This window comes from Phyllobates terribilis, unplaced genomic scaffold (genome assembly GCF_046119375.1).
Source record: "Phyllobates terribilis strain yellow unplaced genomic scaffold, ASM4611937v1 Scaffold_5__5_contigs__length_657084704, whole genome shotgun sequence".
In the NCBI taxonomy this organism is placed as follows: domain Eukaryota; kingdom Metazoa; phylum Chordata; class Amphibia; order Anura; family Dendrobatidae; genus Phyllobates; species Phyllobates terribilis.
Window position 1 is genome coordinate 170,860,373 of NW_027362765.1, and position 16,207 is coordinate 170,876,579.

The following is a 16,207-nucleotide window of genomic DNA, read 5'->3' on the forward strand; positions in this document are numbered from 1 at the left end:
CGGCCGCTGCCATGTGCACTATTAAGGAGAATGACTATTCACTCCTCTCCACTCAGATAGTCCCGGCGTGAAGAGGAGTGAATATCCCCGCAGCTCACCTCGGCATCTGAGGGCGCATGGCAGTGACGTCATGCGTTCCTCAGATGCTGAAATGAGTAGCTGGCAGACAGAACGCAGCGCTGGGCAGCGATGGGGGCCATGTATATTGGGATTTGGTCTGAGGGGGCCATGCATACCAGGATTGGGTCTGAGGGGGCCATTCATTATAGGATTGGGTTTGAGGGGGCCATGCATACCAGGATTGGGTCTGAGATGCCATGTATACCAGGATTGGGTCTGAGGGGGCCACGCATACCAGGATTGGGTCTGAGGGGGCCATGCATACCAGGATTGGGGATGAGGGGGCCATGCATACCAGGATTGGGTCTGAGGGGGCCATGCATACCAGGATTGGGTCTGAGGGGGCCATGCATACCAGGATTGGGTCTGAGGGGGCCATGCATACCAGGATTGGGTCTGAGGGGGCCATGCATACCAGGATTGGGTCTGAGGGGGCCATGCATACCAGGATTGGGTCTGAGGGGACCATGCATACCAGGATTGGGGATGAGGGGGCCATGCATACCAGGATTAGGGATGAGCGGGCCATGCATACCAGGATTGGGGATGAGGAGGCCATGCATACCCAGATTGGGGATGAGGAGGCCATGCATACCAAGATTGGGGATGAGGAGGCCATGGATACCAGGAATGGGGATGAGGGCCGTCTGCTGAATGCCCCTCATTACCAGTGCCCCTCTGACAACTCCTCCTGCCAGGGGAGAAAGAAATGGTTAACGGGCGTGGATTGGGTGTGGCCAGGGGCGTGGCCAAAATTTGCCGCATGATCTGTCCCTCTTTCTCTTCTTCAAAAGTTGGGAGGTATGGGTTAATAGCATTTTTTTCTGGTGACAGGTTCACTTTAAGGCATCAGAAATTGGCACAGGTTCTCTCATCTGTCATTACTAAGGAAATCCTGAAAACATGATGTGTTGGAGGTGGTGAGGACTGGAGATTGAGAAACACTGGTCTAGAGTCCGTATACAGTGGGGGTGTAGATCTGGAATCTATGGCCTCAATTTATCAGTTTTTGTCAGAATTCTGTTGTAACTGTTTCAAATGTTGAAATTTTTACACATTTTTTTCAAATGTGAGATGAGCTTACAAAAAGGGCGTGGCCGAGTACAGTCAACAAATTCACCATAATTTATGCCAAAAAAGTGGAGAAAATTACAATAGAAATGGGATTATACTTATTTTTCCACAAAAGAAATGTATTGCCTATCAATATCTACTTTGTGCAGATTGGACCGATTAGTAGAGGCAATGGAGTCCGTCCACTTAGCTTCATCAAGAATCTTGATGGTGGTCTATTACAGTCAATGGCTGACCATGCAGGCAACAAAAAAGAAGTTAAACCAACAGCGTACCTCCTAACATCCTTTATAGCCATTGTTTTTTTTCAAGCAGCCCCATAGACAATGAATGGAACTTGGGCGTACGCACCTCAAGATTCAAGATGGTTGTTCCTGGGTTCCAGAGCCCTAGTCTTGGTATTGCAGGGTTTGGAAGAGGTCCTAGCCTTCAGACCCCCGACCATCAGTAAATGTTAAAAACAAGTTATTCCCAAAACGTAATATTTTGGGAATAACCCCACCTGAATTTGCTTAAGGGCTCGTGTAGACGACCGTATTGCATCCAATATCCGAAACACTCTCAGCCATGCAAGTCAGTGAGTCCGTGGGAAAAATCGGACTTCACTTGGATGACAATTTCATGGACTGACAGAATTGGAGAAGATAGAGAAATGATTTTGTATCTTTTCCTCATCATGATCAGAGGGTGATTTTCCGGGATGAGAGAAAATACGGACGTGTGACCCCGGCTTGAGAATGCCCCAAAATGCTCCCAGGAACATCCATTTCTGGCAGACTTGTGTAACGTCCACCTCTTTTGAGGACGATGTCTCCAGGACCGGCAATAAGTGTATGACTGCTGGGGTTCTGGCCTTTGTGCGCACTGTTGTTCCTCCGGTCCCATGTGTGACCTCCATTCACTTCTGTGGGACTATCGGAGTACGGTGTATGTGAAACCATAGACAGTGAATGGCGCAATCACCACATGTGCGCTACCGTTCCATGCACCGGGAGACAAGCAACCTCTGCTCATGTGATCGGTGGGGTTTCCACTTGTTTGACCTCCATAGCTGCCCACATTTCTGGAGATGGTTAGACCTCACCCTTAGGGCCGCTCCTCCGATGAGCACCCAATTTGGGCAGGGTTTACATAAACTTGCCAAATATGGACCTCTGCAGATCATATATTTATTACCCATAAACCATGGCGTCCATTGTTTATAGGCTGTCGCCTGAACCTTGCTGGATCTTATTGACCCAGTCTGGGGCCTGGAAGGGGTTACAGTATTTTTAGATGTAGATTACACTATTGTTACTGAAAAACACTAAAAGTGAAGTGTCTGTGGTCGGTTGCTAAGGGTAACAGCACGGTTGCTATGGGTAACACTTACTTTCCTGCTGGCAGTGAACTCCTTTCACTTCCTGAACTAAATGGGAAATGAAAGGAGACTGCTGCCACCTAGCGGCGCTCCCCGGCGTTACTCTCCTGTTACCATCGTTACTAGCGAGGCCCGCAGTGCTCTCGCGTTCTGTTCCCCGAATCATTACGCTAATCTCGTGGAAGTCTCGCGAGCTCAATGGGAAATCGGCGGAGGTTCCGGGTGGTGCTGGGATCGGGGAGCAGGCCGCGGCCGCCCGCAACGGAGGAACACCCGGGTAACAAGGCGCAGGGTGAGTGCGGGGTACGGGTGTGTGAGCGCTGATGAGGAGCGGCCCGGACTCCGCTGCCTCCATGATGGGTGACGGTGAGACCGGAGATCTCCGTGTGGATGGAGGGGAGATGTGGATGACGGCGGACCGGGGAGCGTTAACCCTTTCTGCCGACTGGGGAGATGGCCGCAGCTGTCTCCGGCTTTTCCCACTTCTGTGGGGAGATTGGTCCTGATGACACCGACTCCTGAATGTCGTGTCCATGCATTATAGGTGGAGTGCCCCTTTAAAAGGAGTTTATTGTCCGGACAGGCCCCAGCTTACTTTCCTGATTCCTTAGAGGGTCTTTCCTGGGAAGCGAGCCATGAGGTTGTGCCTGCCAGGACGTGGGCATTGTGTACATGAATATTACAGGTGTACCATACTGATCATGGCCGCCGCCCGGCAGGTACGTACCAGCCCAACGTCATCGCTGCTCGATGTGGAGACGTATCGGACCGACGCTTTAAGGGGTCTTTTTTGCAGCGTGTCACTTTCTTATACAGTAATGTGCGTCTGATTTACCATCCCCCTTATCCAGGCAGGGAATCTGCAGCGTATCCATGATGAGGACCCGTACTCTAAAGGGACCACCTTATTTTGCAGAAATAGCGCCTCTTGTTTCATATGGTCAATGTCTGGTATTGCACTCACTTGTATAGAACTGAGTTGCCATACCAGACACGGCCTACGGACAAGGGGGCGCTGTTTCTAAGCTTAGACAACCTTTCTACTCTGTTCACATGTGCAGAATCCATCACAGTGCTGTTCTTCTCATCACAAGGACAGACACCATGCCGATACCCATAAGTCTGTGGGGTGCATTGCGTGTCACGCATTCAACCCTCCGTCATTTTCATTTTTTTTTCGGGAAAAACTGGAATTGGCAACGCAAATATAAACTCATCCTCCAATGTCCGGTCAGTGGGAAAAAATATCACTCAAAAGACTGAAGATATGACCCGCAAAGTGGTTTCACAACAGGAATGAAGAGGAGGAGTTTAATTCCCGCAGGTTTGTTTTTTTAGGGATTTTTTTTGCGTAAGATAAAAACTGTGTGTGCACATAGCCTTATGTGTATAGCGGCCCCCATCTCTCCGCATGTCGGGGGAGAAGAGGTCGGACCTGTTGACTTTTAGCATCTGATCCTGTTTTTTTCAGGGGAGAGCAGTAGATGCCCCCTGTATAATATAAGACCACCTGAGCTGTCTGGCAGTGATTTTAGTTAATCTCCCCAGCTTTTGAAGGGGGGGGGGGGGTCAGAAGGAATAGCTTACATCACATACATGAATCTTGAGCAGGTTTTTCCTTTTTTTCCTGCTTGGATCCATTCCAATTTTTTGACACGAGCTGAGAGCTGTATAATTTTTAGACAGTCTTGAAATGCACCCGTTTATCATGTTGGAAGACAAAAGTGGCGCATTTTTAGACTGTGTACGGAAGTTTACATCATCTATTGGTTACTTCGGTCCACTAAGTTACGTCAAGTTATGCAGTTTCATGCCACAGAATTTAGCCTGTGTCCCTTCACTGTCCACTTTCTGATAGACCATACATCCCCTTATCAAGTGTTGTGAAAAAAAACATGCCAAAAACGCACAGGTTCAAGGCATAAAAGACAGGGGTTTTTGTGGAAATTAAAAGGACTCTGTCACCAGGTTTATGGTTTTCAATCTCAAGACAGCATAAAGTAGTGACAGAGACTACGATATCAGTGGTGTCACTAAAGGGCTATAATAATCGGGAACTTGCTTTCTACGATCGGCTTGTCTAAGGCCGGGGTCACACGGTCGTAGATTCTCTAATCTGAGAGAATTGGGCCGATTATGCTAATGACACTCTGATCAGCATAGTGTTATCCGATTCAGATGAGGGAAAAAAATTCTCCATTGTCAGTGCGCGGAAATCAGACTACGCTCAGATGTCATCCGAGTGCAGTCAAATGTTTTCCATGCACTCATTCACTTGCACGGCCGAATGCAATCAGATAATCGGATCAAACTCAGACATGTGCGCGGCCCCATAGAATAACATTGGTTCGACTGCGATCTGATGTTTTGTCAGATTGCACTTGAACAGAAAACATGGTGGTACCATAGATTGGTATCATTACATGAGCTGATTGGGACGAGTGAGGGAGTAATAACATTGATTCCTTCACCCTTTTAAGTAAAGGCCATATCAATGATGAACGTCTCTGGCCTCTCCTGACATGACTGTTTCAGTAAATACTTGTATTCTCCATATTAAAATAATTATGGAGCATATTTTCTCTTAAAGGGCTTGTCCACTACTTTGATGTGATGACTTATCCTTCGAATAGGTCATCAATATCAGATCGGTGGGGGTCCGTCACATTGCACCCTCACCAATCAGCTATTATCACCTCCGCAGCGGGCCCGGTGTGTATAGAGAGGACCAACAAACTCCGTCCAATTATTTAGTAGCCACTCCATATTGAAATAACAGGAGATGAGCTGCTATACCTGGCTGCAGGCATCGGACAGTGACGGACGAGCTGTGCTGTTCCCCTCTGCACTGTCTACATCTCATTGTCCTTGGGGCTGATAACAGCTGATAGTTGGGTGCGCTGACCCCACTGATCCTATAGGGATAGGTCACCAGTATCTGCATAATGGACAACCCCTTTAAGCATTGGTTACAATTGATCCTTGATATCCAGATATATTTGATCACTATTGCCGCTGCCTATCACTTATCTTCTGTGTTATGTCTGATTATACTTTTATTTCTTATTCATGGTAATAATCTGATTTTTTTTCACCAGCAGGGTCCCAGCTAAAATGAGTTCCCTCCTAGAACGCCTCCATGCCAAGTACAGCCAGAATCGACCATGGCCTGAAACTATTAAGTTGGTGCGACAAATTATGGTAAGAAACTTGAGATCTGCAGACTACTTATGTGTCGGTAGGCACTTGTACCAATGTTTCAGTTATTGCAGGAGAAGAGGACTGGGATGATGACGGGAGGTCACCAGCACTTAGTGAGTTGTCTGGAAACTCTACAGAAAGCTTTAAAAGGTGAGTAGTGACCCATGGCCACTAATGCAGATGATTCTTCTCCTAGTAGGGCAGTAATCAGACCTTTCTGCTTACAGTCTCTTCCCTGTCTGCCATGACGGACCGCCTGGAGTCTATAGCAAGACAAAATGGGTAAGGTGTAAAAGTTGTATGTCATTTATGAAGCTGACGACACTGATGTTGTACCCATGTGTTCTTGTTGAATATGGACTATAAAAGGGCTGACACCCTCATGCCGCAGTATTAGCCTTCACTCTAGTAGGTAGACTTGTAACTAGTGTTGAGCGATACCTTCCGATATCGGGAAATATCGGATCGGATTGGATCGGACCGATACCGAAAAAGTATCGGATATCGCCGATTCCGATACCGGAAACCAATGCAAGTCAATGGGACATAAATATCGGAATTAAAATAAACCCTTTCTTTCCTTGTAGGTTATTTCTACATGAAGGAAAACAACTAAGAATAATGTAGAATGTATTGGGGGAGGTGGGGGAGACAATAAAGGCATAGAGGTTTAGCCCAATCAAATGGAATAGCAGGAATTAATATTTTTTTATTATGTTCTGAGTTACGGAAATATTAACTATGTTAAGTATTTTTATATTTTGTCAGATATTTATGTTTCACTACTTCCATGCTCTTCACCTTCTTTTTTACTTCTCCCACACTTTCTCCTTCATCATCCTCAGCATCTTTTTCATCCACTTCTTCTTCACCTTCTTCTTCTTCACCTTCTTCGTATTATTCTTTTTTTTACATTCTTCATATTCTACTTCTTCATCTTCTTCATATTCTTCTTCTTCATCATATTCTTATTTGTGACAGGCATTCCTGTAGTTATCTATAAAAGGTTGGACATTACACCTTTCGTTCTGCCCGTCACAAAAGATTTACAACAGGATTTGTCCGCGTTCAGTTTGGCCTGCAGCAGCAGGTCTTTTCCAGGGGCACCACGAGGAGGAACGGACTCACCCCCATACACTGCTTAGTCATCTTCTGCTTATAATTTAGATATTATCTTTTGCTCTGATTTTTAGTCTTATGCTTAATGTTCTTCCGCTTTTTGTTCTGCAGCTTCTTGTATTTCTGCTTCTTGGTTTTCTGTCTCTTGTTCTTCTGTATCTTGGTGCTTGTCTTCTCTTCTTTGTCTTCTTGGTCAACTTCTTCAGGGTCATCTTCTTGGTCTTCTTCGGGGTGGTCTTCAGGGTCGTCGTCTTCGGGGGTCCTCGTCTTCGGGGTCCTCGTCTTCTTCGGGTTGGTCTTCTGGGTCCTCGTCTTCGGGGTCCTCGTCTTCTTCGGGGTGGTCTTCAGGGTCCTCGTCTTCTTCGGGGTGGTCTTCAGGGTCCTCGTCTTCTTCGGGGTGGTCTTCAGGGTCCTCGTCTTCAGGGTCCTCGTCTTCAGGGTCCTCGTCTTCAGGGTCCTCGTCTTCAGGGTCCTCGTCTTCAGGGTCATTGTCTTCGGGGTCCTCGTCTTCTTAGGGTTGGTCTTCAGGGTCCTTGTCTTCAGGGTCCTCGTCAGGGAGATCCAGAGTGATTACCAAGAACCATTTCAAAAAGCTTGAACTTGGAAATGTAGCAGAAGGTACAAGAAAGCTGAGGAACTACCGAGGACCAGCTGACGGTACTGGAACCCGGATGGGTAGCAGAAGGTACAAGAGCCAATGGAACTACCGAGGACCAGCTGATGTTACTGGAACTCTGTTACTAAGCAGGAGGTACCTGTGCCAGAAAGCACTACCAAGGACCAGCAGACGTTGGTGGAACTTGGATACCGAGAAGGAGGCACCTAATCCAAAGGCACTGCCGAGAACCAGCTGATGGTACTGGAACCCGGATGGGTAGCAGAAGGTACCCATGTAAAAAAAAGTTCACGGCCGCGAGCCGGCCGCAGTTACCAAAACCCACAGTCCTACAGGGGGTGCTTGTCCTATTGGCACTATGGAACCAGCCTTCATTGCCAGATCCCGCAGCCCACATAGGAGTCACCTAAACTGCAGGCACCATAGAGTCGGCTAACCCGACCGCAACACGACAGGACAACGCATTGGAGGCAAAGTGACGTTGACACTACCCGGAAACAGCTGGCGTGCTGGAACCAGGCTGGGCAGGAGGGAGTACCCGTGCCAAAGACACTGCCGAGAACCAGCTGACGGTACTGGAACCCGGATGGGTAGCAGAAGATACAAGAGCAAATGGAACTACCGAGGACCAGCTGACGGTACTGGAACCCGGATGGGTAGCAGAAGGTACAAGAGCCAATGGAACTGCCGAGAACCAGCTGGCGGTGCTGGAGCCCAGGGTAAATACTAAAAACAGAGGAGCCAGAGGTGTATTTGGAGGAGGTTTTAAATCCGTAGTACAGTGGATGTGGACAAAGCAGGAGAATTTGCCGGACACACAGCTGGGGATCAGCTGACGTTACTGAACCCCAATAACACTGGAGCAAGCGTTGACTGTGCAGACGGCACTTCTGAGCAGCAACTAGCGGTATTGGAGCCCAGGGTAAATACTAAAAACGGAGGAGCCAGAGGTGTATTTGGAGGAGGTTTTAAATCAGTAGTACAGTGGATGTGGACAGAGCAGGAGAAATTGCCGTCCGCACAGCAGGGGAACAGCTGACGTTACTGAACCCCAATAACACGGCAGCAAGTGTTGACTGTGCAGACGGCACTTCCGAGCGCCAACTGGCGGTGTTGGAGCTCAGGGATAATACTGAAAACAGAGGAGCCAGAGGTGTAATTGGAGCAACTTTAAAATCTGTAGTAGTGAGAATGTGGACAGAGCAGAAGAAATTGCCGTCCGCACAGCAGGGGAACAGCTGACGTTACTGAACCCCAATAACATGGTAGCAAGTGTTGACTGTGCAGACGGCACTTCCGAGCGCCAACTGGCGGTGCTGGAGCCCAGGGATAAGAATGAAAACAGAGGAGCCAGAGGTGTAATTGGAGCAACTTTAAAATGTGTAGTACAGTGGATGTGGACAAAGCAGGAGAAATTGCCGTCCGTACAGCAGGGGAACAGCTGACGTTACCGAACCCCAATAACACGGCAGCAAGTGTTGACTGTGCAGACAGCACTTCCGAGCGCCAACTGGCGGTGCTGGAGCCCAGGGATAAGAATAAAAATAGAGAGGAGCCAGAGGTGTAATTGGAGCAAGTTTTAAATAAGTAGCACAGTGAATATGGACAGAGCAGGAGAAATTGCCGTGAACACAGCAGGGGAACAGCTGACGTTACCGAACCCCAATAACACGGCAGCAAGTGTTGACTGTGCAGACAGCACTTCCGAGCGCCAACTGGCGGTGCTGGAGCCCAGAGATAATACTGAAAACAGAGGAGCCAGAGGTGTAATTGGAGCAACTTTAAAATCTGTAGTAGTGAGAATGTGGACAGAGCAGGAGAAATTGCCATCCGCACAGCAGGGGAACAGCTGACGTTACTGAACCCCAATAACACGGCAGCAAGTGTTGACTGTGCAGACGGCACTTCCGAGCGCCAACTGGCGGTGTTGGAGCTCAGGGATAATACTGAAAATAGAGGAGCCAGAGGTGTAATTGGAGCAACTTTAAAATCTGTAGTAGTGAGAATGTGGACAGAGCAGAAGAAATTGCCGTCCGCACAGCAGGGGAACAGCTGACGTTACTGAACCCCAATAACATGGTAGCAAGTGTTGACTGTGCAGACGGCACTTCCGAGCGCCAACTGGCGGTGCTGGAGCCCAGGGATAAGAATGAAAACAGAGGAGCCAGAGGTGTAATTGGAGCAACTTTAAAATGTGTAGTACAGTGGATGTGGACAAAGCAGGAGAAATTGCCGTCCGTACAGCAGGGGAACAGCTGACGTTACCGAACCCCAATAACACGGCAGCAAGTGTTGACTGTGCAGACAGCACTTCCGAGCGCCAACTGGCGGTGCTGGAGCCCAGGGATAAGAATAAAAATAGAGAGGAGCCAGAGGTGTAATTGGAGCAAGTTTTAAATAAGTAGCACAGTGAATATGGACAGAGCAGGAGAAATTGCCGTGAACACAGCAGGGGAACAGCTGACGTTACCGAACCCCAATAACACCGCAGCAAGTGTTGACTGTGCAGACGGCACTTCCGAGCGCCAACTGGCGGTGTTGGAGCCCAGGGATAAGAATAAAAACAGAGGAGCCAGAGGTGTAATTGGAGTAACTTTAAAATGTGTAGTACAGTGGATGTGGACAAAGCAGGAGAAATTGCCGTCCGCACAGCAGGGGAACAGCTGACGTTACTGAACCCCAATAACACGGCAGCAAGTGTTGACTGTGCAGATGGCACTTCCGTGCGCCAACTGGCGGTGTTGGAGCTCAGGGATAATACTGAAAACAGAGGAGCCAGAGGTGTATTTGGAGGAGGTTTTAAATCAGTAGTGCAGTGGATGTGGACAGAGCAGGAGAAATTGCCGTCCGCACAGCAGGGGAACAGCTGACGTTACTGAACCCCAATAACACGGCAGCAAGTGTTGACTGTGCAGATGGCACTTCCGAGCGCCAACTGGCGGTGCTGGAGCTCAGGGATTACAGTTCAGGTGGTAGAAACATGAACAGAACAGGAGACCTGGATACTGTTGCCAACCAATTATTTATTCTGGAAGAGGACTGGCAAATTCATGAGAGATCCAGGCCTTGTTCATTTTGAGAAAAGTAAGCCGGTCAACGTTATCGGAGGATAGTCGCATGCGACGGTCTGTTAGTACACCACCTGCGGCACTAAAGACGCGTTCCGATAATACACTAGCAGCAGGGCAAGCTAGCACCTCCAGTGCATACTGACTAAGCTCTGGCCATGTATCCAGCTTACAGACCCAAAACTTGAAGGGAGAAGAGCCGTCTGGGAGTACACTAAGAGGGCAAGACATGTAGTCTGTCACCATCTGACGGAAACGTTGCCTCCTGCTGACTGGAGCCGTCTGTGATGGTGTAGAAATTTGTGGCGGCGGGGACACAAAACTTTGCCACATTTCGGCCATACTGGTCTTGCCTTGTGCTGAGGCGCTGCTTCTGCTCCCTCTTTGTGCAGAGCTTCCTCCACTGCCTCGACGCACTGAGCTGCTTTGTAAAGCACTAGCAGCACTGCTCTCGGTTGGAATGGAGAACATGATGGAATGCACCAGTGCGTCTTGGTACTCCCGCATTTTACGCTCCCGGTTCAACGGTGTTATGAGGCTTTGTAAGTTGTCCCGGTAGCGAGGATCTAGGAGGGTGGACACCCAATAATCAGTCGTGTTGAGAAGGTGGGCGATGCGGCGGTCGTTTCTCAGGCACTGCAGCATGAAATCAACCATGTGCTGCAGACTGCCAACTGGCCAAGAAACGCTGTCCCCTGCTTGAGGCGTGATCTCTGCCTGCTCTGCATCACCCCACCCTCGCTCTAGATACTGACTACTAGAGCATTGTGTACCTCCCTCCTCTGGACAGATGTCTTCCTCATCCATTGACTCCTCCTCATCCTCCTCACAAAGTGTCCCCTGCCTAGGCCTTTGTGAGGAACCACGTTGCGCAGACTGTAGAGAAGCAGATGGCATTTGTGACTCCTCATCCTCCACCTCTTCCAAAACCTCGTCCCTTAGTGCTTGCAGTGTTTTTTCAAGCAGGCAGATAAGGGGGATAGTCATGCTGACTAGTGCATCATCTGCACTCGCCATCCGCGTGGAATAATCGAAGGCACGCAAAACGTGGCAAATGTCCTTCATAGAGGCCCACTCAGTGGTGGTGAAGTGTGAACGGCGCGCACTGCGACTTGTTTGCGCCTGCTGCAGCTGGTACTCCATTACTGCTGCCTGCTGCTCACACAACCTCTCCAACATATGTAACGTTGAATTCCACCTGGTGGGTAGGTCACATATGATGCGATGTTCCGGAACACATAATCAGCGCTGCAGAGCTGCAATGCGTGATCTTGCATTGCTGGAACGCCGCAAGTGAGCGCACTCTATGTGGACCTTGTGAAGCAGTGCATCAAGATCCGGATAGTCCCTCAAAAAACTCTGCACGACCAAGTTGAGCACATGTGCCAGACATGGGATGTGAGTGAGGTTGCCTAGGCCCAGAGCTGCCACCAGATTTCGGCCATTGTCACACACTACCATGCCTGGCTGGAGATTCGCTGGCACAAACCACACGTCACTCTGCTGCTTGATGGCATTCCAGAGCTCCTGCGCTGTGTGGCTTCGATTCCCCAAAGAAATTAATTTTAATACGGCCTGTTGACGTTTGGCCACGGCTGTGCTCATATCGGTCATCATAACAGGTAACCGTTCACGGGTCGATGTGGAGGTAGACCGTGACGGCTCCTGCAGCGCTGATTCAGAGGAACTGGAGTATGAGGAGGAGTCAATGTGTACAGACTGGATTCCTGCAATCCTTGGAGTTGGCAGAACACGTACAGCGCCACTCTCAAGATCTGTACCCGGCTCCACAACATTTACCCAATGGGCAGTGAGGGAAAGGTATCGTCCCTGTCCATGCTTACTGGTCCACGCATCAGTGGTCAGGTGGACCTTGCTACTGACGGCGTTTTGTAGCGCATGTTTAATTTTTCCCTCCACATGATGTTGCAGGGCAGGGACGGCTTGCCTGCTGAAATAAAAGCGGCTGGGCACGTTGTATTGTGGGACTGCCAATGCCATAAAGTTACGGAATGTGTCAGTCTCCACCAGCCTGAATGATAGCATTTCAAGGGCCAGTAGTTTAGCAATGCCAGCATTCAGAGCCTGTGCTCGGGGGTGGTTTGCCGAGTATGGGCGCCTTTTCTCCCATGCCTGTGCTAACGATGGCTGTAGACTGGCCTGGGAGTGTGAGGATGACTGGGAAAGTGGTGCTGTGGGTGGAATTACACTGTGTCTCTGTACAACAGTGCCAGAGATTCTTCCATGGCGATCCTGTGAGGAAGCCGAACCAGCTGTGTGTGAGCTGGAGGAAGAGGCTACAACACGAGCTGAAGAGGTGGTAGGTGGCGCTGTAGGTTGGCCTAGGTCTTCAGTGTGTTTGTGTAACTCCACCACGTGCTTGGTCCGCACATGTTTCCACATATTTGTGGTATTGAGGTTGCTGACACTTTTCCCTCTTTTCACCTTCTGATTACACAGCTTGCATTTGACAAAGCAAATGTCATCTGCAACTGTGTCAAAAAAGGACCAGGCACTGCAAGTCTTGGGAGCGCCCGCTTTGGATTTTGGAAGAGCCATGCTCCTAATGGGTGCTGAAGTGGAGGCTACAGGCAACCAAGTCTGCCCCCTCCCTCTCCCTCCTTTTTGGGCCGTTCGGGGAATCTCTTCCTCAGAGCTGCTCCCACCACCTTCCTGTCCCTCACGCCATGATGGGTCAAGGACCTCATCATCTACACCACCCTCTTCAAACAACTGCTTCTCCTGGGTAGTCTCGACAGCACAGTACGCACCAGAAAGTGGCACCTGAGTCTCATCATCAGATGCGTACTGAGGTGTGCTGCTGACCATAGGCACTGGCCCACCCGCCTCTTCAGATTCAGAGAGACAAAACGGTTGCGCATCACTGCATACTACCTCTTCTTCAAATTCTCGAATTCTGCTTGGCTGGCCCCCTCTTTCCAAGCCAAGAGATTCAGAGAACAGAAGTAGAGATGGCTCCTGTCCAGGGCTCTCTGACTGCCTGGGCAATTTGGCAGGTGGTGAAGAGACAGATGGGTGCTCTTCAGTGCTCAGGACCTGAGAGGATCTGGAACTAATTGAAGTCGATGCGTTAGCTGCCATCCATCCGACAACGGCTTCAATTTGGTCCTCGCGCAGCAGTGGGGTACGGCTAGCTCCTACAAAGCTGCGCATAAAGGACTGTTCCCTGGTAAAACTGGGGGATGCTGAGTCACTGGTGCCCGCAGCAGGCACAGAATCCCCACGTCCTCTCCCTGCAGGCACAGAATCCTCATGTCCTCTCCCTGCAGAAACTCCACGCCCACGACCACATGCCTTACTCCCTGCCTTCTTCATCTTGGTAGGCTGATAAAGATAGGCAGAAAAGTACTAAGGGCTTAGTGTGCTTATTCCTGAACAGCTGCTAACAGGTATAAGAAACACTAATTTTATAAAGTGTGGACTAGACTTTAATATGAGCTAATGTGGCCTACACAACTGTAAAGTGGAGTGTTTGGTGAACTTTATTTAGGTTTTTTTTTGTCACAAAAAGACACTGGATGTGCCTAAAGATGTAATAACGATAGTATCACAAACTTTTTGTAGCAATTACAATGTAGGAAGGTAACCTACAATGCAATAGATGAGGCTGCAAAAAATAGGCTAATACTAATCTGGCTGGGGCTGCAGGGCCCAAGGCTGCAGAAAGGCTCCTCTATCTACTCCTATATAGTGTGTTTGGAATCAATTTAGCTGAATACGGATGGAACCACCACACTAATAGGAGAAATCAGGAAAAATTATGAATTGGCAATAAAGGACAATGTATGAGGCAGTGACACACACTGAGTGCACTACAACCAGACGGGGTTGAAGCACACACTACAGGGTGAGCTGCACTCACACACCAGACCTTGCAGACAGCGGTGAACAGTACAGATGCAGAGCACTGTGCACTAGCGCTGCAAGACGGAAAAAAATGTCTCTATCTACTCCTATATAGTGTGTTTGGAACCAATTTAGCTGAATACGGATGGAACCACCACACTAATAGGAGATATCAGGAAAAATTATGAATTGGCAAAAAAGGACAATGTATGAGGCAGTGACACACACTGAGTGCACTACAACCAGACGGGGTTGAAGCACACACTACAGGGTGAGCTGCACTCACACACCAGACCTTGCAGACAGCGGTGAACAGTACAGATGCAGAGCACTGTGCACTAGCGCTGCAAGACCAAAAAAATTTCTCCATCTACTCCTATATAGTGTGTTTGGAACCAATTTAGCTGAATACAGATGGAACCACCACACTAATAGGAGATATCAGGAAAAATTATGAATTGGCAAAAAAGGACAATGTATGAGGCAGTGACACACACTGAGTGCACTACAACCAGACTTGGCTGAAGCACACACTACAGGGTGAGCTGCACTCACACACACAGACCTTGCAGACAGCGGTGAACAGCACAGAGAACTGTGCACTAGCACTGCAAGGCACAGCGATTTATAAAGTAGCTTGGGTAAAGCAGTATAGAGCAAATAGGTAGCTAAAACTGTCCCTCAGAACAACAGCGTCCTATCCCTAACTAAATTCACAGCAGAGTGAGCTCAAAATGGCGGCGGTGGCTTTTATAGTGCATCATGACATCATTTCAGCAGCCAATCACAGCCATGCCATTAGTTAAGATGCCTACATGCCTAACAGGATGTGCCCACACTTCTTAGGATCCTCATTGGCTGAATAAAATGAAAATGTCTCATTGCATTATGGGAACTTCCGATTCCGGTATACGATATTGCAAAAGTATCGGAATTAAGTATCGGAATTCCGATACCGCGAATATCGGCCGATACCCGATATTTCAGTATCGGAATGCTCAACACTACTTGTAACGCTTAATGACAGCTATAAGCTCTTCAGTACAACCCATTTTGCCTATAGGACTTGCCAATTAATTGATGTATTTGAATTGGCCCATCCCATTTACTAATATGGAAGTTTACATATTTTTTGCCATTTAGCGTATACGGGTCCCATTGATGAGAAAGGAAAAACTTGTCTGCAATTTTTCTACTGAAGCTAGGGTTCTGGCCCTGTAGGTTCCGGTACAACAATGTAAATCATACCTTTTTTTTTTCTGTTGCTGTATTAATCTGATGAGCCACGGCTGAGAAATCAAGCTTTGAAGGTGCATGCAAATTAGCCTGGAAGTGCATTGGGGCGTGTTGATGTACTTTGAGCATATAGACACGCTCCATTATGCACTTTCAGGATAATTTACATGCACCTTTTAAAGCTTGATTTCTCGGCAATGGCTCATCGGGTTACTATAAAAAGAAAAAAAAAAGTATCCTTAAAGTATGGACTGCCGTGTGCCTACTCCAGGGTTTATGCGCAATATAATTGCCAGGAATTCAGAGCTTTGTGCCCAGTGTAAAATCCATCTGAGAACTATGTTCCATGATGTGGCACCGTCCCAAGCTCCAAAGATCCTAGAAAGCTGCCCTAAATACGGTTAAGTTTAGCAAGTGATCATGGTCCTAACCCCATTTATCTACGTTTGGTTATATAGAAGTGTCAGTGTGAACAGTGTGGCTAGAAAACGTATAGCCTAAGAGTAGATGGTCCAAAGGGGGGATGTTCTCCAGCACCAAAGGAAA

The 16,207-nt window shown here is 48.4% G+C and overlaps 1 protein-coding gene across 2 annotated transcripts in view; it reads left to right on the forward strand.

Moving 5' to 3' along the window:
* The first annotated feature begins 2,699 nt into the window (after positions 1–2,699).
* The window catches only part of MED1 (mediator complex subunit 1), a 33,208-nt gene continuing 19,700 nt past the window's right edge, over positions 2,700–16,207 (forward strand). Inside the window, exons 1-4 of one of the 2 annotated variants that reach the window (XM_073683415.1) lie at positions 2,700–2,846; positions 5,656–5,755; positions 5,827–5,905; positions 5,983–6,037. In XM_073683415.1, coding sequence (XP_073539516.1) covers positions 5,669–5,755; positions 5,827–5,905; positions 5,983–6,037 — 221 coding nt within the window. In that variant the 5' untranslated portion in view covers positions 2,700–2,846; positions 5,656–5,668. Of the gene's footprint in view, positions 2,847–5,652; positions 5,756–5,826; positions 5,906–5,982; positions 6,038–16,207 lie in introns of both variants that reach the window. The other variant, XM_073683416.1, reaches the window with a different exon arrangement.